Source organism: Oenanthe melanoleuca, chromosome 4 (genome assembly GCF_029582105.1).
Source record: "Oenanthe melanoleuca isolate GR-GAL-2019-014 chromosome 4, OMel1.0, whole genome shotgun sequence".
NCBI lineage: Eukaryota > Metazoa > Chordata > Aves > Passeriformes > Muscicapidae > Oenanthe > Oenanthe melanoleuca.
This window is the reverse complement of record NC_079337.1, coordinates 57,282,280-57,306,092: the sequence shown is the minus strand read 5'-3', so window position 1 is coordinate 57,306,092 and position 23,813 is coordinate 57,282,280. Positions and strand designations below refer to the sequence as shown.

Here is a 23,813-nt window from a genome sequence, read left to right as displayed (position 1 = left end):
ACAAAGCACCCCAGAAAAACAGACTTCTCTAATAATGCTACATCAGAACTTTTGGGAACTGATTTTTAGCTTTGGAGGAACCTCATGTTCCTTCTTACCTGGTGAATCAGCTGGGAAAGACCACCCTGCCCACACTAAAGTAATATTCTTCTCCAAGGAAAATTCTAATTCACAGTTACATTTCTCCTACACTAAATATTCCTTTAAAATGATCTTAACTTATATATTTATAGTTCATATGAATCAAGTTAATTGTTAAGCAATTAAGTTGCAAAATATGTTTTTAAAAATCTGTATAACCCCATAGGCATATGCATTGGACTATAAGTACACCATATATGGTTTCATAGTAATTTAGCTCTACACAAATGCATTCACAACATGGAAGTCTAAAAATACCCCTTCAAGCAAAAAATATTGCTATGATTACATTTCTTATCACTTGCAATCACATTCAAAATCCCCATTTGAGCTCTAAAGTGTGTTGGACGAAGGGAAAACTTACCTGTAGTCAGACCTATAGAATTGAAGCTGATAACTTGTGATTAGTTAATGGAAATGTGTTGACAAATGAATTACAGTTGCAAGTTTAAGCATGTATGTTGCAAGTAATTAGGAATTGGAAAGGAAAGGAGACAATGAATTGAATAAATGGGTTTGATGATGCATGATGCTTGATACCCACTCAAGTAATCTCGATTCAAAGTCTGGATTATAGGCAGAGATGTTAAAATTCACATGACATGATACACTGCAAGGTATCTTTCTAAATTTTCTTTTCTAACTTTTCATTTAAAACTTTTCTAACTTTTAGACGAGTTTCTAATTTAAAAAAAAAAAAAACAAAAAAACAACAAATGGGACTTCTAATGCATCTTTGGAATCCACACATTTGATACTAACCTTAGAATATTAATTTAGTGGTATTTGTTCTCATATTTATATTACAGAATCTCACAGTCATAAAGAGGGTTTTGATGCTTAGCTCCATGTTGGTAACTGTTACCAATTATTTGCTAACAACCAAATAATCCATGTCTGAGCGATTTCCCGAGAGACAAAGCCCTAAGAAAAAGAATTGTAGCCAAGATTTTCAGAATTTTTTGTGTATGTGTGTGTTCATGAGAGCTAAATTTGAGAACCTTAAAGGTATTTGGCTATCAGAGGATTTTTAGTTCACATGTTCTAAAAATATCTTAAATTAGGTACCTGGAAACAAGGGCAGCCATAATCAGGTAAATCTTTAAATCCCACAGGTATGGTTTCCATCTCAGTTCACATCACCCTTGCATGGGGTCACTGCTGGGGAAGGGAGCCTCTGGTTGTGCACTCCCGCTGCATTAAACACACTGGCACTCGTGCTGGTGAGCGAGCCAATCTGATGGAAACATAAACCCACAGAAAATGCAGGGTGATCTGCTTGGCTGGGCAGCCACACAAGTGGTAATGACAGCACAGGGGCACAGGCTGCCAGGGCTGGCCACAGGCAGGACGGGTCTGTCAGCACCAGCCCGAACCTGCCTTGCCCTGGGAGAGGATGAAACTGCATCCAGGCTGCTTCTCCTGCCCTGTGAGCAACCTGCTGGGGCCTTGCCAATGAGCAGCCAAGGAAATGGAAACAGCACCATAAATACTGACCTTTAATAAAATAGCTACTTTAACTGCTTGTTAGAGTGAGAGGAAAACTGAAAAACTATGTTCTTGCTTTAATATTTTGGTTTGCATATTGATATTTCCAGTGATTATTATTTTAAACTAGCATCTCCAGGCTCTTTTCCAAGCAACTAGATCCAAGTGTTTCACAGATACCTACAAAATTCCATAAATCTTTCCATGAGGCAGCAAACCACACCAGAAGCCAGTCACCTGTGAGTGGAAGGCAAGTACATCTTGAGGAAAATGCAGCAGGGGTAGTAAAATCTAGCACCACTATAAATAATGGAAACCACAAGAGGAAATTAAGGTAGTTAAACAGTTACTGGAGATGAAATTTAGCCAAGACATGATGGTACAATCCTTTTCCCAGTCTCAATCCTGTTAAAAATTGCCATGAAACTGGCAATGACAAAAAGGGAGACTTCTTTTGTCTCATCTGAGATGTATCTCTGAAGTAAGAAGCTTGCTTTTGAAATAGTTTGCTTTGTATTTTATTCCCTCTCAGCCAGTGTAAACTTTACCCATTATTTTAATTGGACCAGATTCTTAGTGTGTTACTGAATAAATTACCAAACCCACTTCCTACTTTTCTTGGAAATGTCTCCATACCCCATATTCATTCAGTTCAGCTCTTCCCTGAGCTGCAACTTGGTCCAATCTAACAAACTACTAGGAAAGGAAAGAACTGGAGCTCTGGAACTCTGCAACACATTTTGAACATTGTTACTCAACACATGCTGTATGGCAGTAGAATTTCGAGCAGCTCTATAGCAAAAGTCATGTACAGAAAACCAAATGTGGCTTTTGCAAAGTATTTTCTTATTTTTTAAAAAATCCCACTATATGATCACTGTTATGTGAAAATGCAGCCTGATTCAGCACTGGGCTCTATTGCCCTCCCTCCCATTGACTTCAAAATGAATAAGCTCAGCCTGGGTATTTGAGAATTCATTGCTGTGAAGACATATTCTGGCAGGTCAACACAAGCATTATTCATAGGCTTCAATTCATTCTGTCATCTGAAATGAAAGAGAGCCTTTCTTTAAAAAGCTAAAATCCATCTTTAATTTGTTATCCTAGTAACTGTATCAAAAACTGTTATAAAACAAATATTAAAAACGAGAGCAAGCTGATGAGCAATTGAAACACAGTAAAATAGATCTGGAAGTGCTGCAGAGCCACCAAATCCTTGCTCCAGCTATTGCAGACAACCAGTTTATATAAGCCTTTTCATGAATATATCAATATCTCTCTTAAAAGCAGCTAGTTTTATTTCTTCATTTACTGCTATTGTACAGTTATTTGTAGCTCTTCCAGTCTGAGTTACATATTCATAGATTATATGACAGAATGGACCACTGTGATCATCAAATTTGACCTCCATAATCTGCAGGATTGGCCTGAATTCATTTAAGAAGCCAGTGATTTTGTAACCAGGAGTTTATTAGGGAAAGGGCACAAGAGCCATGGTATCAGTGTTGACTGATGGGATTAATCAGCTCATGTTAACACACTGATTATCATATAGTAAAAGGAAATGTTTCAAAAGAATACTCCAGTCTGAAACATAAAGCAAAATCATTTGGACTTCCAGAGAGGTCATGGTTGAAATATCACAAAACTCTCTTTACTCAAAGCAGATGTTTATTAAGATTAATTTAGTGTGAAAAATGAACCAGAATGCATATAAAAGACAATGCCTCCTCAATTATGTAATAGGACACCTCCTCATTATATTGTGTTCACTGAAGATGATGGTATTTTCCTAGGGGATGTATAACTACAGTTTGCCAAAGTCCCTCTCTCTCATTTTAGATTAAATATCAGACTGCAGAGCATGAAGCCAAATGAACAGAAACAAGAGAACTCAAATAAACATAATTTAAATGAAAAAGAAAAGGCCTCTTAAGCATGTTTTCTGAGTAAATGTGTTCAAAATAGAAAGTTACAATGATGCCAGGATACAAATACAGAGAAAAATTACAGAATTTAATATAAGCAAAAATACCTCTTTTCTACATTTGTACATGTGTTGAAATGAAATGCAATCTGTAAGTGTAAATATTCAGGGAACTTTTCAGAGAACTGAAACAACTTCTCTTTCTTGCCACCTTTTCTCTTTTTTTCCTGTCTCTTTCTGTGAGCTCCCTCCAGTGTTCTTAAGCAAGTATTGAATAGTTTCATTTTGGTATATTACATTTTTTATCATAGGAATCATCATCATAAGAAAGATTATATTAATCAAATCTCCAAGGATACCAAGTCTGGGCTAAAGGTGTGATTAAACCTGGTTGTGAAAACAGGCACTGGAAGAATAAGATGCCACTCACTCACCACAGATGCCCCTCAGAATGAACAGCACATGTGCCAAAAGGGCTGCTAGTTTTTGTAGGGGTGACTAGAGAATGAGCTGAGACTGTGTACCAACTTTGAGATTATATAGAGTTAAGGAGTATCAATTATTTCCTTATTTTCCTCTAGGGACTAACAAGAAAGATTTCTGCTCTAAACTGCAGGTTCATCAGTTGGAAAACACAAAATTACCAGGAAAAACAGGTCACTGACTCTCAGTCATCAACATGAAAAAAACAGGGTTGGCTCTAAGACCCTGTCAGGTAAGGTACATTCCATATTGCAATAATAATGCCTTTGTACAAGTCTAAGCTGAAGAGGGATATGATTACAATTTGGCAGAAACAAACCAGGGCACTGAATCCAGCATGCTGTGGACATGCCAGTCTGCTTGGAGCCAGCTCAAGGATCTCTATACAGAGCTGCTAAGCAGGCTACAGACCTGCCAAAAGTGCTCTAACACCTATCTACATCTCATTCAACTCCTGCAAAAAAACAAAAAACAGAGACACTCACTTTATTTCTATGCCTCTTCCACTGGCTTTGTGGAGTTACTAAACAAATGAGAATAAAATTATTCTCTGTAAGGCTACTCTGCCTGGTTTGTTTCTGCTGGTTTGTGTTTTAGTGTTTCTTCTCTGACAGAATAAATCAGTCTGAGCTGGGGCTCTTGCAGTACCTTCCTACCCTTTCTTCCACAAGTTATTTGTTCCCATCCCTTCCCCTGTACCCACAGTAGGGCTTTGGTCAGCTGAGCCATGAAAAGGGTCAGGGGGCTTAGCTGTAATAAAACCAGGCAAACACTGGGAGAACATACAGAAGCGTAAAATCATAAGTAATAGAACTAAAGATAACTTAATTTTGTGTACTGGAATGTCAATTAATTTGGTGTCTTTACTGGTGCTTTAGTTACTGAAAAGGCAACTGTGACAAGCCACTCTCCTGCTAATCTGCATGATATCCAGCAGATAGGGAGACATTGCCTAACCTCAGAAATGTCCAAGAGGAGCTATGGAATTACTCCAGTCCTCTGTGGGTTTGGCAAAGACCTTGTAGGATTTCTAGTGACGTATGCTGGGCCTGACTCAAATCCCAGCAATGGAAATTTCTTTGATTTGGCTTATTGTTATTTCTGACCCTGTAAATGTGGGAAGCACTCAGGCATTAAGAAAGACATTGTTTCCCTGACATATCAGTTGGTCACTGCTGTTTACATCATTTGAAACAGAATTAAAATACCAATTTGATTTTTCCTCTTTTACTTTCAAAGCACATAAAATAACATCAATTTAATGCCTGTCCAACCATCATGTGGGATGGTTTATTATGTACACAGCAGGATTTGAGTTTCTTATGACAAAATTCAAAAAAAAATTGTCTAGATTTCATAACTCCCTTTCTCCTAGCATTGTCTGTAAATAATTTTGGAGAAGCTCTTTTTGTTTTCTTCCCTCTTCTCCTTTACAATAATTCTTTAAATAGGTTCTTTCTACATTTTAGTTTTTCTACCTTTTTGCATTTTTGTTTTACCCATTCTTTTGTAAGGGACCATCCTACCATCACTTTTGCATGTTGTTAACATGGAATCAATGGAAGATTACTCTCCTGCCAATTCAACTGGTTTCTAGCAGTCAATATTTGTGGCCACAGACAATACAAGTTGCAGATCATATCCATTCTTTCCACAAAACTTTGTTTCAATGAAGTCACCATACTTCCCTGGTACAGATTGTATTGTCTTCCACTTTTAAACACTAAAGATTTCTCTGCACATCCACAAAGTTGTATTTACTTTAAGTGTAAGCCAGTAAATATGAATGCTATTGGCTTAAAAGTTCAAACTGCCATCAAATGGAGTTTCTCTCTTTTTGATTTTTCTTACAAATGTGCACTGTGAGCAAATTCCCTTCCTTTTGATATTCTCCTCAGTTTGCAACACTGCCGTCACATAAAGAAAGTTACGGGGTTTCTGCAAGAAAAAATAAAAAAATTATAAAATGGACCACATGTAGTTTTCTATTGCCTATGCCAAATTAGGACCTTTGTAACATTGGGAGGAAGTTCAGGAGCTTTATCCCTTTTGTTTGTCTTTCACACCAAACAAAACTGTAATTTGAGGAGTTACCTGTCTCTGAGACAACCCCACCAGCCCCTCTTTAATGGGCACATTGATTGAAAATCACAGGGAAACAGGAAATTCTTTTCACAGGCAGATTTTCCTAGGACTGCCTGTTAGGCAGGTAAGCATACCAACACCTGATGATCAGTTTGCTGTCCTCACACTGCACACAGAACTGTTGCAGTTTGCAATGTCCTAGACATGCTCCTGCTGGGGCACAATGGAGAGCACAGTGCATGTGGTCTCACCAATTTACCTGCATTGCTTGTGGTGGGACTGTAGTGCTTTTTGTATGTTTTCAGAATTTTACTCCAACCTTAAAATCTTAAATTTCAAGGTGAGTGTTTTTAGCAATTACAGGAAGCTACATGTACTACTGAAAGCTATCTGCTTCAAAGTAAGCTCTAAGCTTTTAAAACAAGGTGGCTGTGGAAGTGCAAATGGCGACTGGGGAGATGCAGTTACTGTATACAGGAAGCTCGGATCAAGTTCAAATGAAAACTCTGAGCACCAGCTCTTAGCAACTGATTTTAAAGCAGTTGTAATCTTCAAAGCTATCTATCTCTACAGCAGAGGCCCTGGGTATTATATACTTAATGAGTTAGACCATTTGAGCAACCTTCTTTCACATAAAAAAAGGTACTTTAACTTTTTCTTTTGCCAGATTAACTGTTCAGACTATTTCTAATAGATGAGATCAGCTATATGGAATTTTAATACTCTGTTTTTTTCTAAAATGTGTATGTTTATTTCCTTGGGCTGAAATGGAAGTTTTAAGACTTGTTGAGGTTAAAAATTGGTTGTGTAATATTGTTTCAGGGTGTTTTTCAGTAACTATTGGTCACATGCATGAAGCACAAATGAATAAGTAAAAGTAGAAATAAAGATATGATCTTGCTCCCAAAGAATTTCCAGCTAAGGTCCTAATCTAGTAAAAGAGTTATGTGTTTAACTGCGTGTGCCTTGTGAGGTTCCACTGACCTCGGTGGGAGTTTTCAGAGTAGTTTAATATGTGAATAAATCTTTGCAAAAATAGGAGGTAAACTACAGCATGTCTGTTAAAATTAACTCTGCTTTAATGAACTGTTGATTCGTTTTTTTTGGTCAAAATATGTATAGAGTATTCCAGTTATTTCAAAGACTTTAAATATCATTAGAAAATAATTAAACTATTACTTGACACAGGCACCAACGCTTTTTTTCCCCTAATAGCAGGAAATCTGTAGATTCTTATCTAATGGCCACTTAAATTAGAATACTTTAAGGAAGTGCAAATCTTTGCTTCATTAATAATGAAACAAACCATATAGCTGAACGTGCAAAAAAATCACAGGTTAATGCTATCAGCTACACTTTCAGGAGCATACTACCATGGGCCAAGATGTGGCCTTATTATTTCTACTGACAAAAACTCAGCTGTGCAAGTGCCTGTAAAAGAATTTGTATGTGGAATGAGTTATTAGTTATGATAAGGATGGCAGAACCACAGCACATGAAAAGTACCTTAACAGGGAGCATTCATGAACGTATCTCAGAAGTGTGTTCAAAGAGTTTTAGACTGAGGATGTTATCATGATCAAGTCATTCCTGAAAGTTTATTAAATGTGACTGCTCAGGCTTTGGTAATGCAAGGAAAAGAAAATCTATCAAGATTGGGAAACATACCTGAAAGGATCTGATTTAGTATGTGTGTGTTTCACATAGCTTTATGAAATGCATCCTTTGCTGAAGTATCATTACACTGAATTTCTTAACCTTGAAAGAGAAAGCATTTGACTCAGGGTTCAATCAAGTACTGCTGGCTTTCCTGGAATGACAATTTTAATCTCCTTCACTGTCCACTTATTTAATACCTTAAATATATTCTCATGGTAAATCCAGCACCGAGGACAGAGACTTAAAACAGTTTATTCCTTTAATTAGAAATATGTATCCGTACCACAATAAAAACACAATTTAAAATACAACAGTAATAACAAAGTATGAATGAATGGTAATTACAATATAATTATGAAGGAACCACTAAAATACAGCAAAGGCTGAATTGATGGGAATCTAACTGAAAGGAGAGTAGTAATCAACATGAGAAGAAAGCCTGATACCCTGGAGTAGATAGGAAAAATAGTTCTGATTGATTAAGCTTCAGTGCTGGGGTGAGGTAGGATTTTGAAATTGTGTTCTTTGGAGACTGTGTCAGGGCATTAATGTGCTTCTGGTCAGTGAAAGGACAGTTAAAAACTACATGTTTCTGCTGGATCCCAGAGCATTGGGTGGCACATATGTATGCACAAGTATATTTATATAAACACCAGCACTAGTTATTTGGCCACAAGCTTTCCCCTCTGTGCCACGCAACGTCACGTAGCTAGGCCACTGCACAGAACGTGGTAATAAAATTGCCTCGATAACAAAGGTTATTTCACGAAGTTTATTGTGGAATCAGATTACAAACATCGTGTCCCACCTAGCAGGGACTGATGTGACAGTGTCCCAGTGCAGGATGGCAGATCGGGCCACCAAGGCAGGCAGTTTTCCCCTCAGGAGAGGAGCCCATCGCTGCACGCTCCAGGCCTGACAAGGCTGCTCTGCCTGCACAGGGATATGTGGTCATGGGACAGACAAGCACAGAAACAGAATATTCTGTGTCGGAAGGGACCCATAAGGATCGTCGGGTCCAGCTCCTGGTCCTGCACAGGACACCCCCAAGAAACACACCGTGTGCCCGAGATCAGGTTCCAAACTCTTCTTGAACCCTGTCAGGCTTCGCCTGGGATCCTGTGCCAGTACCCAGCCACGCTGTGGGTGAAGAACCTTTTCCTAATATCCAACCTAAACTTCCCCTGACAGACACAACGCCAGGCCATTCCCTGGAGTCCTGTCCTTGTCACTGGGGAGAAGAGATCAGCGCCTGATCACACGTGATGGCATTTCCCAGGGGAGTCTCAGCCCAGCGCCTATCCCAGACCGCTCTGCAGCTCTGGTTAATTAATCAGCTCTAATTGCACCAGCACCGCTTGGCGACAACTCGCTGTTACACCATACACGTTCTATTTTCCGTACAGAGATTACATAGCGCAGGCCACACGTGCAGGCTGTGCCGGACGCTGCTCCCGTCCCTCTCAGGGCGCTGTTATCCCGGCCTGGCCCGGGCAGAACCGCTGTGCCGGGACACGGCTCCCGTCCCTCCCAGGGCACTGTTATCCCGGCCCGGCCCGGGCAGAGCCGCTCTGCCGGGACACTGCTCCCGTCCCTCCCAGGGCGCTGTAATCCCGGCCTGGCCCGGGCAGAGCCGCTGTGCCGGGACACTGCTCCCGTCCCTCCCAGGGCACTGTTATCCCGGCCTGGCCCGGGCAGAGCCGCTGTGCCGGGACACTGCTCCCGTCCCGTCCCTCCCAGGGCGCTGTTATCCCGGCCTGGCCCGGGCAGAGCCGCTCCCGCGCCGCCGCGGCCTGCCCGCCCCTCCCGCAGCCGGAACGCGCCGCGCGGGGCCGCGTTGCGCGGGGAAGGGCGCGCGGCGGCACCGGCGGCCGCCATGGCGGTGGATATCACGCTGCTGTTCAAGGCCAGCGTGAAGACCGTGAAGACCCGCAACAAGGCGCTGGGGGTGGCGGCGGCGGGGGACAGCGCCAGGGACGAGCTGCTCAAGCGAGGCACCGCCCGCTCCAAAAGCGACTTCACCGGCAGGGCGCGGGAGGTGGTGAGTGCGGCCCCGGGGGAGGGCGAGGGGCAGCCGGGGAGCCGGCAGCGGCTCCGCCCGGGCGGGCAGCCCGCCCCTCACCGCCGCCGCGGAGCGGCCCGCGCTCCCCGGGGACGGCGAGCGGGCCCGGAGCCGCCGCAGAGAGCCCCGGGGCAGCGCTTTCCCACGCGGGTGTGGGCTGGGAGAGCCGGGGCCCGGCGCTGCCGGGGCCGCTCCGAGCCCGCCTGTCGCCGCTGCTCCCGGGGGCTCCGCGGCCCCTCCTGCCCGGCCGCGGCTGCGTCCGTGCGGACCCGCCGCCCCTCGGGCCGTGCCTGCCTGCGCTCGGCTGTTTCCTGCCGCCACGTAACACAGCGCTGCCGTGGCACACGCGTTCGGCAGCGCTTCTGGTGCTGCTCCCTGCGGCTGCCTGCCTTGGGCTGGGTTGCTTCCTCTGTCACACGGTGTGTGGTTAAATGCCAGCCCTGGGCACATTACTTGTGCAGTGGTAACCGGAACGGTTTAAGCCTTGGAAAGACAAAGCACTGAAAAGTTAAGGAATTACAAAGGTGAAAGCTTATCGTCATTACCAGCAGTCCATAATCGTTATGTAAAAACAGTTTTGTTAGATATTGTTTTCCTCCATACTGAGTTAAAGGCAGGGTTTGAATAACTTATCTTTGATAAAACACTGGACTTTATTTTGAAAAACTAAGCGGAACTTTGACGAGATGGATTTACAGAACGGATGTGCAAGTTTGGAACTAGATGAGGAATTCACACGTGGTTTATAGTAGCAGAGGAAGCACAGGAAAAGCTGAGGTTTTTAGGTTTCATTCTAGATATTCTTATACCTACAGGTTTGTTTGTTTCCTCTGAACAACCCTTTTGCTCCATTGCCACCAGTATTATCTCTGTCTGCATTTCGATTCTTCCTTCTCTGTTTCTGTGTCTGTGTTTCAAATAGTTTACAGTCTCAGATTAGATTCATGCCAGCCTCTTCCTCCCTTCTAGTCTTAGCTCCCCCCTTACCTTCCTACTACCAGGGCTTCATTGGTTTTGCCTCTTCCCAAGTTTGATTTTCTTTTTTAAAGTTCTATTCATATTCAAGCCAATCCTCACCTCCATCTTTTCCTTGCCCTTCTACTGTCCTGTGCAGTGATAACATGCTATAGCCATGTCCTCCTTTTTCCTGCCCTGGGTTCTTTGGCTTCCCCCTATTCACAGCTGCTGTTTCCTGATGATCCCAGTTTTCTCTCTGAATTCCTCACCATTTCTGAGTTTCCTCAATGCACTGTCCAGACAACAGAAAGAAGGACAGAGGCGTGGAGAAAAGCATCTTGTTTCATTTGTGAGAGCGTCAGGTGAAGTAAACAGCTGATGCCAGTGGGGATGAGCTGAACCTTCTGAGGGGGACAATGGTTTTAATAAATGGTACTTATATAAACAATGACTTTGGAGAGGAGGCAAAATGTGTTGCTGTGTGAACACATGGTGCCTGTTGACAGCTGGGCACTGAGGAGTGAGGTGGGTTGGCCTTGCTCTGTAACTCCTGTACTTTGTGACAGTGAGCCAACAGCCCACCAAACCTCAGAACATCATTTTGATGTGTGAATAAAACATTGAAACTGCAACTAGAAGAATAAGCTTTATAGTAAAACAAATGATGATTTTACCTCTTTGTTTCAGCCAAATACAGTTCAGTTTGTTTATGTACATGTCAAACCCTCTTTCAAATACTTTATTATAGCCTTTTGATTAAGAGTTTAACTGCTTCAGCCAAGACTATGCTGAAGACCTTGGCTTAGAAATGTAATCTTTGACGGATGCCTTAAGTCTTTAATGTATTTCTTTTTTAAAAGCTCTCCAGAAGGTAGTGTGTTCTTGTACGAGTTTTTTGTTTATTTTTTTAATCTGAGGAAGGTATCAAATGTTTAACAGATGTTGTCTATAGAAGTTTTAATGAACTACACTGGTCAAAATCCATATAGGATAATAGTGAAGACCCTGAATAAGCTACACTTAGTCACCACTTTCTTTATGCCTTACTTGGTTGTAGAATAGAATATTTCAGTTGGAAGGGACCTACAACTGTCATCTACTCCAACTGCCTGACCCCTTCAGGGCTGAGCAAAAGTTAAAGCAGGTTGTTAAGGACATCATCCCAATGCCCTTTGACCACTGACAGGTTTGGGGTACCAGCCACCTCTCTGGGAGGCCTCTCCTGGTGTTTGACCACCCACTCATTATAAAATGCTTCCTAATGTCCAGTGTAAGCCTCTCCTGGCACAGCTTTGAACTATTCTCAGTCATCCTGTCCCTGGATACCAGAGGGAAAAAATTGGCACTTCTTCATGTTCTCTTGTCATAAAAATGTAAGCAATGCGGTCACCCCTCAGCCTCCTTTTCTCTGAACTAGAGAAGCCCAAAGTTCTTAGTGCAAGTTCTCCATCTGATACGCAAATATGGAAATAGTGAAATAATAGTCTTTTAGTATTATATTCTGTGTGGGTTTGCATAGCATCTTGCAGGTAGAGCTGTGCTGATGCTGCTTGTGCTCCAGGATCCAGGAGCAGCAGCCAGTTGCTCACAGCTGCAGCACAGCTGGAGCGTGAGGCTGAGGGGGTGCTCAGCTGTAGGATCATAGATCTCTCTAGCCCATCCCACAGAGGTTTTCTATCACATAATTAGTGTGTTTGAGCACTTTGCTGAGCTGTTTTAAGTGATACAGCTGTCATACATTGCATGTTCTCGTTCTCCTTTCTGCCCCTGAAAGACTGTGAGTTTTGCTGTACGATCCGAGGGCTGTGGACACTTTTTTGGGTTTTGACTTCTTTGTGTACAGTCTCTTAAGTGATGTTTAAGAGGGAGGATTGAAGGTGCTTTTTAAAGCTAAATGATTGAAGTATTTTAAAGATTGGAGCAAAAGTACTTAAGTAAAAAAATGGTCTTGCAGCAAGTGCTCAGTGACAAACATAAGCAGTTCAGAATCCCAGTTTATGTGACACTAGTTCACAGCTTTACAATGCCTTAGTTATGTTGTTTTGGATGTTTTAAAAGATTGTCGGTTTTACAAAGTTTTTGGCTTTTGAGCTTCTGTTTTAGGACGGTATTAGGATATCTGACTCTTTAGACCTTCCCTTTTACTTTTTTATGGCAAGTATCAGCAATTGGGAATATAATCTGTCAAATACACTTCTTAGGTATTTGAAAATACTGAAGGAACACGAACTTCTTATGATTGCTGATTTTTCAATATGTGTTGGAGAAATGTAATCAAGGCTGATGCAGCCTATAAACAGAAATAAATATAAATTAATAGTCAAGCAAAATTTAATGGTGGATTTAATTGCAATCATGAATAAAATCTGTTTTGCTTTGGGAAATTCTCTTCTTTAAAGTTTTGCGAAAAGCTAAAAACTGAAGAGCTGGAGCATGAATTATTCAAAAACTTTATCAGGCATATCTGAAGAAATATCCTTGAGAATGGAAAATTTGAAAGGTTAAATGCTTCTAGATATTTAAATGCAAAATTTCAGAATGATCAAATGTCCATGTTTGACGCTGTTGAGCACATAAGGAGGCCAGATTCATGAGGCTGCAACATCTGTTGCTCATATAAGTTCTGTGTATGGATTCTGTAGGATGATTAACTGATTCTTAAAAAAAAAAATTGGTACAATAGGCCAATATTCACACAAAAAATATGTTCAGCTGCTCTGTACAAATGTGTAATGAGGAGGAGAAATCCCCACATAAAACTTGTCTCCAAAACTAGTTCTTCTGAAAGCCAGAACAAATAACATTGAATATAAATTTTAAGCAAACCTTTTAATTACAAGGCCACTTGACTTTTGTAGTACATTGCTTTGGCTACATTTAGGGCAGTGGTGACTTTATAATTTTATTTTATTTTTAAATTTTACATACTCTGTGTAAAGCAGCTTTTCATGCATAACTGTGAAAGTCCAACTTATTTCATTGTTTGGAATGCAGCCTACAGGATAATTTTAAATAGTAGTGCTATTTGAAGAGATGGTGAGCTGGTGTTTTCTCCTTGATGCTAGATTTGAGATATTCCTGCACATTTTTATACAGGTTGGTATTTAGAGCATTCTGCTAGGGCAGAAAAAGAGTAGGAGTGTTTGTATATGGTATTACAGTTTATTTGTTGCCACTGTCACTGCATTAAATAAAGCCTAAAAAAGGCACGGGGAATGCCCAAACAGGAGCTGGTCCCCCAAACTGACTGTGGAGGATCACCTTGAGCAGCATGATGTAACTGTTGACATAGCACAACTAAAAGGGAGTGCTTTTAAACATATATACTTTCTGATCCCTTTCAGGGTGTTCAGGATTGTTTGAAGAGGTACCAAGAATAAAATTCAGCTATTGAAATTGTGTAATGTACAGTGCTAATAGAGAAAGACAAGAAAGACAAGACCTTCACTGGAAAATTTCTAGATGTTTACAAATAAAAAGTTTGAGAAATATTAGAAGATTAAATCTAGAGATATAGATTTCAGACACAGGATTCCTCATGCTTAATACAGTTCTGATATCATAAGAAAAAAGTTGACTTACAGACTGGGAGGTCCACAAGCTTTTCCACTGCCTACTGATTTCAGATATATCATAACTTCAGTGATTGGCAGGTACCAATATGCTGATGCAGGAATTAACACCATCCCTGTTCTAAAAGTTAAAGTTATAGAAAAATAAAAGTGCTAAATATGAAATGTTTTATTGGCATATACAGTAATTATTGTGATGCTGGTTCTGAGTCAAGTTCAGGTTGGTGACTGCAGAATGAATAAGGTTATATATGGGCGTTTCAAAAGACTGGGAAATATCCAAAATAATGAAACAGTCAGTTTGCTGTATTAGCTTTTATGGGATGGGACATGTGTTCTCCAGGTCTAAAACAGAACTGAAAGAGCCTTAATCCTTAAAACTTCCATATCCCAAGAGTGGTAACATTGTGGGCGAACACACAGGCAGAGCACCAAAGACTGCATGGTCATGTAGTGAACTGCTTCTGTTGCAGTTGAATAGCTGATACTTACCAGTGCTGTGAGGGAAATGGCCAAAAATGGCTATAGTTGTGTGCTTTAATGATTTTGGTTTTATACTCCAACTAAAAAATTATAACCTGATTTAATAAGGTTATTTAATACAATTTTTTGACCCTACTGATTACATAAGAATAACTCCCATGAGACAGTATTTGAATGCAGGGGAAATACATACTGTTTGTGGTATAGCCAAATTAGAGTCTTTATTAGAAATGAATGACTGTGCCAAATTTTGGACAGTGAGTGATATTTCAGTTCACTTAACTTTTAATGAGAGATAAGTTCTATTAAATTGGGCCCATTGCTGAGGTCATAAGGATTAATTCTGACTTCTCCCATGAGCAGTTACGAACAGTCACTCTTTACCCCAAAGTTCACCAATGATGTTGCATTTTGTATTCATTTACACACACATGGGTTTCCCTCCCCCATGTTGTAGGCAGAAAATATAATTTTAAATTGTACTTTTTCAAACAGGGAGTTACAGTGTACTGCTGTCTAGTATCTCAGATTTATCTCTTCCCCTGTGCAAATTACAGTTAATGTTAGTTTTTTTTTTATGGACCTTTATTGGTTTTACTTCTCATTTCCTTCATCCTTGTTAGAGAAGCTTAGTCTGAGAGATGGAAGGGAAAGATGATAATTTTAATTACTAGATGAGAAACATGTAAAGAGTTGGTTAAGGAAATAGCAAAATAAAGATAGAAAAAAAACAAACTTGGAGAAGAATGAAATGCTGACCTTGTTCAGTACATTACGACTAAATGCCAAATCACTAATGTTCCCCATGTGATGCTTCTGGTTTAGCAAAAATCACTTCAGAAACAGTGAGGAGGGTATTGGTTGGCCTTGGGGAAAAGTTATGAACTCCTGCATTTTGGGAAATGTCTGTGCAAATGTCTGTCATTGTTTCCCCCTGCTTTATTTGTTTGTTTTAAAGTACATTCTCAACTCCATGGGAATTATTTTCTGAATTTAACAGAACAGCAGGATTGAAAGTTGGCTTGGGAGACAACTTTCCTTAGTTGCCTATTAATTTTGTTTTGACTAACTGGACCTCATGTGGTGCTGAGGAGTCCAAAAGTATCTAACACTGCAGTTCCCACTTTGAGAATGTTGTTTTTGTCCTCACCTCACCTCCTTCCAAGCTGGTTGTGGGAAGTTCTTTCCTGGCTTGGAGTTGGAGGAGTTGTTATATTCTGCAGCTGGTAACTATGAACTTATTCCTGACCCTGGTGTTCCATTAAGATGACACCTTTTGCAAGTTCTTGCTTTTTCATCCTGCCACAAATAAGGATAACATTTGTGGAAGTTTGTAGAGCATGTAGAAGTGGAAGAAAGCTGAGGTTTATCATAGGTAGCCTCTTTCTTTTCTTAAACATAATTTACATTAGCATAACCTCTGAAGGAGAAAGATGGGCTAGGGGTGAGATGGTGGGCCTTGAGGTGTCTGACAAGCTGGAGGGATACACTGGAAAAGATAGACAGTAGAAAGTGTGCAGGCATAGCTGGAAGAAAATGGAATGATCAAGATTGTAGAAGAAAATGATACAAGGTTGTGATATAATTCATCTGAATAGGGAAGAGAGGAGAGGAAGTGGAAGAAGGTAGAAAAAGCTGGAACTTAATATTTTCAGGTTAGTGAATTTAACTGAGATTTAAAAGAGATACTTTTTGCTGTATCTCTGAGTTCTTCATCCAAGATTTGGAGCAAGAGCAGCTCATTATTTGGAGTACTTTGATGCACTGCCCTTGCTACAAGCTTTGGGCTCTGTACTTACGTATTTTGAAATATAATTGCCAGTTTGGGACAGAAATGAACATAAAAATAAGCAAACTCAAAAGAATATCAGTGTGATTTTTTTTAAGTGATGCAACTGTAGGGTTTATTTTTCCAGCTGTTAATACTGAGGCCAAAATAAAGCTAATTTCCCTAGAAGCTGGTAACTGTAAGGAGTTTGATTATTCTCCTCCTCTGCTGTTTTGAAAATAGAACAATTTTGGTGGACAGCAGCCCAGAGAAAGTCTTAGCTGTGATTCTTCCCAGCATACTGCAGGTCTTTCTGTGTGCATGGTCTATCCTGTTTCTTCAGTTAGGTAGAGACAGATGTTCTTACACATTGGAAAAGTAACTTCTTTTTTTATTATCTTCTGCTAAACTGAGTCTGGTCTAAGGAGTTTTCAGTCTGTGACAATTATCAGAATTTCTGAGTCATCACACATGTTAATTGGTTTAAACTCTGAAGTGTATTGAAATATTAATAAACGGGGGAGATACTGTTTAGGGATTTATGCTGCACAAAAAAAAGTTTAATTCTAATATCAGAGAACAACTATTTCAAAACATAAAGGTGTTTGAAGTCGCAAAAATTGGTTACATATCATTGCTTTCAATGAGTGGTACTCACACTTGCATTTTTGCTAATTGAGACTCATTTTGGTCATCAGGTTTAGTTACTGCTGTAATGCTGAGCTGATATCTTGTGATTTTTTGGTAATGAGTCGTTTAAGTTTTTGTGTGTTTCACTGTAGATAAAAGGATACAATTTTTCAGTGAAAGATTATATAATTATATGTTCCGTCTTTGAAACTTCAATCCACTATACTTGAAAATATTTTTCAGACTGGCAAATATTAAAACCTGGCATGATAGCTTCAGCAGTGAGAGCAATTAAAGGGTGAAAATTGGAGGTATGAATCATTTCCAGTAATTTGAGGAAAATGTTCCTTAGTGTTGAAAATATTACACTGTGGTATAATTACATGGACTGTTAAATGATGGATACTTTTTCAAAAATGCAGGTTTCCTGGCTTCAGGGTGGTGTGTCAAAACTTTCTGTCTGGCAAAAAATTACATTTTATAGTGATCAGGTGTTTGTTGTTCCTTTTTACCCTTTCATTCTGACTCTTCCTTCTCTTTTGATGGAGGCTGGGGAGACCTGTAGAAAAGTGCATGTATTGCATCGACCCAAATTTGCATCTGTTCCATTTCTGCAGGTATTGTCCAGCTTTTGAAAAGCAAACAAAACAAAAAACAGATACAATTAAATGTAATCAAACTTTCTTTCACTCTTTGATTTTCCACTATTAATGGATTTCTTGTGATTTCACACTGGATATTTCCTTGTGGACTTTTAAACAGTTTTGAATATGGATGTAATCTTACCAGTTCTAAATTGGATATTTAATTTCTGTTGTGAAACTTCTGTAGATGCAACTGAAACACCTCTTCAATTTTTCAGCTAGATAGGAAGAGTGAAGTAGGTTTCAAATGAATGTTGGTATAGGTTCTGTGGGGATATTCATAAGCTCTCAAATGTTATGTTGGTTAATGACAGAAAATAAGAGAAGAGGTCTTGGTTTTACTCCTAAATTTATTTGACTGCTAATATAAAGCATTATTCTAATTAGAATAACTATAATTTTAATATGGTCATTCAGTGAATTTTTAAATTTTTCTTATGGTAAAAAAACCTAAGGCCTCCAGTGTTTAGTCAAGGTGAGAATAAAATCTTACTCTATTTAGAAGACCAGGTTGGCATCAGGTTTACAGGAGCCCACCATGAGTGCAGTGGGGACTCCTCACTGGCTCTGTGAGCAGCGTGCCTGTGAGTGCAGAGTAGCCAGAGTCATCAGCCTCCAGAAAATGGGGGAGGTGATTAAAAGGGTAAGAAAACAGGAGTTTGTCACTAATGGATTGAAATAAAGGTGGTTTGGTGTTTTGGGGAGGAAAACAGACTCTTGGAGGTCCAAGTTGTTTTAAAAGTCTTGTGTCATCTGCTGGTTTTCAGACTGGTGGGTAAAATCTGGATGTAATTGGATGATAATTTTATTTCCTTGACTATTTTCAGATGATTTGGATGTTTTTAAAAATAAATTTGTATTCCAGGACTTAACAGATTTCTCCCTCTTAAAAATATCTGGCCTTCCTTTGAGAGTTTTTGGCTGAGCTTGTGATCTCACTTTTCCCCTATCTCAAATTTAACAAGTTTTATTTCCTACTTTTACTCTAGTTCTTTCCTGAAAAAAAATGAAAACATTGTGTGAGCTGTAGAAGAACACACTGCTCTTAGGACGCTTTGTGTGTGACATCCATCATGTCATACATAGTATCTGCCTTTTTTATGACTAGTTCACTTATACTAAAATAAACACTGATAGCAAGCAGGCATGAAAGGCAAACATGCAGTGGTGATGAAAACCATTTAATGATTAGTAGAGAAATATATTTATTGAAAATAAAAACCATGTCTAAAGGCTCTAATCGTGGCTTCTCGAAACACTACCATGTTGTGGTATATGCAGTGCTGTATGTCCTGTACAGTAGATATTGTTTAAAATTGCTTGGGAACTGGAGCTTGCAATTGTGAGCTTGGAATGTCCTGCAGATAATTAAGTTGTGGTCAGGCCTTACAAAAATAAAAAGTTCTCGAGCTATGATTTTATAAACATGGTACAATAACATTTCTTTATATCTAACAGTTTCTTACAGAAAGCTGATACTCTCACAAGGAATTGACTAAAGGTAAAACATCAAGAAAGAAAAAATATTAAATTAAATCTTCACTTAGGATGTTGACAGTTTGCTTGTAATATTAAACAGATGTGTGTGTTCTTGGGATATTCTTCTTTCAGAACTTTGTTGCATACTAGTTTTCAAGTGACAGCTACAAATTTTTGATTAACTTAAAATTATTTTTTCTTCAGTTGTCTTTGTTATATGTTATTTTCTTTGGGTCTGTTCAGCTGGACAGTGATCACACTGCCAGCTGCAGTTTCTTCCATGATGTTCAAGAGAAAGTGCTACTTTGTGTAGGCTTGAGGCATTCCTCATTCAACTATATAGAAAAATTATTACATATATGTAAATGTACATATATGAAATACATTTATGTATTTCTTTGGCATGATATTACCTTTTCACGTGTAAGGGTGGCATTTATTGATTCTAGTTGTGGGTGTAGTAGGGCTGAATTTGGCTTTTTTGGCTCCTAGTAAATACTGCACATAGAAGCCAATACCAAAACAATGGGACTTATGTTTTTATAAGATATAAGTTTAATGAAACACAGAGAGAATGTTCACTTAAAAGGAAAGTGTATAGCACTATTAAAATGACAAAATGTTGTGTCCGGTTCTGATGTCAGCGTTTTTCAGAAGTGTGGTAGTGGTGGGATGTTGCTTTGTTGGGTTTGGGGTTTTTTTTTAATAGAAAGAGTTATAAAAATGATCTAAAGTCTGAAAATCTGCCTTGTAGTGAGGAATCCTTTAACCTTATTCTGTTATGACACATAATTACAAGAAAAAGAGTCTCTGTTTTCTTCATAGATCCTATGTAGAAGCAAAATAAGATACAGCGCTGCAAGTAGTATGTATTATTTGAGGTGTGATTCAGCTGATCCTTGATTTGGTAGATTCTGCAACACTTGAAATCTCGTTAGTCAAGTGCATGTATTTCAAAATGTATACAGTACCAAACAAGTAATGCAGTAAATAATGCACAGAGAAGGCTCTGGAATGCCTTTTTACATACAGGACATTGCTTCATACCAATGCAAGGAATTGGATACTGGTTTTCCAGATCTCAGACTACTGCTCCAGTGACCTGTGACTCTGATCAGTCTGCCCTTGGACTGTGCCAATGTACGGGTGTTCTCTCTTCATTTTTAATAATAAATGAACTTAGGGGAAGCAAATAATGATACAGTATTTCTTAAGTAAAATAGCTGTATTAGACTTCACAGGGTGCTTAATCTACCAGAGAAGTTTATTGCTGTGAAATAAGCAAGAACTTTTTGATATTATTTTAATGTTAAGATTTCTTCCTCACGGATTTTAGGCGATGAATGATGTCCAAAGATGGTTAAACTTATTTTATTTTATTGGTTTTTAGGACTGAAGGAGTCATTAACCAATGTGAGGTGATCATTGATTAAATAGTACTACATCGCTGTAGTCTGCATACAGACTCAGTTTAATACACATGGATTGGATATCATTCTTTTGTTTTAAAAGATTGTGTAAGGACACAATGATACAACGTAATGTGAGACTAGCTCATAAGAATACACTTTATTTTTCTTTATGATGTTGCTTTCACATCCCAAAATTTTTATCTCATTGTGGAATCCATTAATATGTAGATGGGAAATACTTATGAGAGCTCAGATACTGTTTCTTATGGGTTTGAATATGATGTAAAGGACTCTACAGCAAATACAGAAAAATGCTTATTACAGATAGTGAAAATGTGAAGGAGAAGAAAAAGGAAAAAATATCAAAGAGCTAATTAGTTGGTCTAAAATGTGACCTGGTGTAACTTCATATATTGCATTTATTTTCCACTGTATTACAGCATACAGAATGTGTGGTGCTATGGCCTGACTATTTCACTTACTTGACCATTTTTTCACAATTTGTTGTCTAAAAAAATTACAGAAGTTTCAGGAATAGTATGTGGAGTATGTGGATTCCCACAATATTCTTGAAATATTTACAGTTTTATTTTTTAGGGGAAATAAGGCATGTGTATTTTTTGAAGGAAACTTTTTGTTGCTTACAGTGAAGGAGAAGAAGCCTTTTCTGTATAGCTCTTAAGTAAAGATTGAGACTTTTACTGAATTATGCACCTCATGCAAATTCTATATGTGAGTATTATTTCAGTTTTAAAGAAATGCCATCATTAGAGATGGGGTAGAAGAAGATATGCAGATATTAATGGTTTTTATCTTTTGAGTAAAATTGCAAGCTTGTTTCAATGACCACTTTTATTTCCTTATACAGAATTGCTACTGATGCTCTTACATTTAAAAAAGAGCTACTATTGCAGAAACCCATAGTCTGCTTGCAGACGTTTTATGGATTGAAGTGTTTTGAACAAACTGATTTGTATCAATCAGTTCTTCAAATGCAGCAGAACAAGTTCCTTTTTTTGGTGAGACTTGTAAGTTATGGTGGGAATTCTGTGCAGCTCGGTGATGATGGACAGGATCTTCTGTCTGAGCAGGCATACAAATAATTCAGTTATTACAATGTGTCCTTCTGCTGAGGCTTTGTGGTGGTTGATTCTGCCTTCAGGTTTTGTCCCTCTTGTGGACAACTCTGAAATAATATGAATAAAACATTAATCATGGAAATTACATGAGATAACATGTTTTTTCATTAGCCTACCTGGAGACAGAGGAGAATATATTAACAGAGTTCCAATTATCTTATTGCCAGTACTTTAAGACTAAGGCTTTGACAGAACAACTCTAGATGTCTAGATATAGATCCTACAAAGATAATTGGTTTGACTGAGACTGTTGCCAATGAGATATTGTTGTTGATTAAACACAAATGTATGTTTTAACAAAAAAATATTTTCTTATTGGAATTTTATAAGGAAGAGGATTGTAGTAATACAAAGAAACTGAAACTCTTGAATAGTAAGTTGTTTGGAATTAAGTTTCCTACCTCTTTTAAGACTATGAACTGAACTATTATATTGCCCTCTGATTGCATGGTGTGTTTTCTGCTTTAAATTGCTATTACAGTAGCTCTGAGAGTCCCTAACTGAGAGCAGAGCTAGATTCCCTTTGCAGAGCATTTGAACTGTTAACTAAGCAAGACATTGAATGATGCAAGATGAAATCCTGCTTGTACTGAAACAGGCTGCAGAGTTACGGCTGATTTAATTGAAGAAAATACTGTGCAAAGCATTCTTAGCCGAGTGGAAGTTTTAATGTTTGTTCATTGTTTGTTCCACATTTTTTCTTGACTGAGAGTGAGGGTGAAGGCTCAAATAAGTGATTATGGAAAAAAGAAGTCTTTTCAAGTGTTCTTAAGGGTTTTTTATTAAGATATATTTATCTTTTTTGTTGTTGTTGTTTTGCAAGAAATGAACTGATTTAGTTGAGACTATTAAAATATTGTTCACTTGGGTCCTAAGAGAGCATTCTCCAGATGGGAAGGCATTATGAGTAAGGACATTTCTAATTTGTGTCACTTATTTGTATTTCCAAAGATATGCTGTATCCCAAACCAAAATAATTCTGAAAATATTTATGCATAACAGTTGTTGGGTAAAACTAGCAATTTTCTGAAAAAATGTAGTTTTGAAACTCTCTCTGAGTTGTAGCAATTAACCTACATGCACATTTATAATTCTAGAAAATGGACAGCATATTACATTCAAAGACTGGATCTGATAGACTCAAATTGCTTAAAACATCAGTTATTGAAGATGTCCCCCTGGGACTTTGAGAAACTATTTAACAGATGAAAGTACATTTTGAAAAGTCTGACCTTACAGGCAATCATAAAATGAATCAAAACAGTTCTTTCCTCCCCTGAAATGTACAGAGCCCATCTGTATCTAATCCAGTAATTATAGACTGAGTTCAATTACCTTTTCAAACTTGGAGCAGACTGGAGACTAGGCAGTGAACAAACATAGGGTTTTGTCTAGACCTCAATTGACCACAGTCTAAAACTTGAATTTATATCTAATTTTTTTTAGCATAGTTTGATAGTTTTTAAAGGATTTATTTTGCTTCCTAGTTGAAGGTTTTTATTGTTGACTTAGTATTTATTGGTGACATTTTTTATTCCAGTGAAGTTAGTAAAATGACACCAAGTCCTAAGAGTTTATTGTATAAATAATTTTAAATTTAAAAAAAAAGTGGATTAAACAGCTCTTTTGAATCTTTAATATTGCCACAATGAAATTATGAAAGAATCTGAACAAAATTATGTAATTTAATGTCTGTGCTCATATCCATATATTTAATAGTCAGATTAAAACACCCACCTTTGATGTTTTTGGCTCTTTTAGAAAAATGGACTCAGACCACCTGACTGCAATATTGCCAGTAGTTGACACAGATTAACAACTGTGCTCAAAATAGATCTTCAACTGTTTTTTAAATTTATTTCCATTAAAGCAAGTAAACTATCT

At 38.6% G+C, this 23,813-nt stretch overlaps 1 protein-coding gene across 2 annotated transcripts in view; it reads left to right on the top strand.

Moving 5' to 3' along the window:
- Window positions 1-9,445: 9,445 nt before the first annotated feature.
- The window catches only part of STX18 (syntaxin 18), a 58,101-nt gene continuing 43,733 nt past the window's right edge, over window positions 9,446-23,813 (top strand). The window contains exon 1 of one of the 2 annotated variants that reach the window (XM_056490376.1): window positions 9,446-9,824. In XM_056490376.1, coding sequence (XP_056346351.1) covers window positions 9,660-9,824 — 165 coding nt within the window. In that variant the 5' untranslated portion in view covers window positions 9,446-9,659. The remainder of the gene's footprint in view (window positions 9,825-23,813) is intronic. The other variant, XM_056490377.1, reaches the window with a different exon arrangement.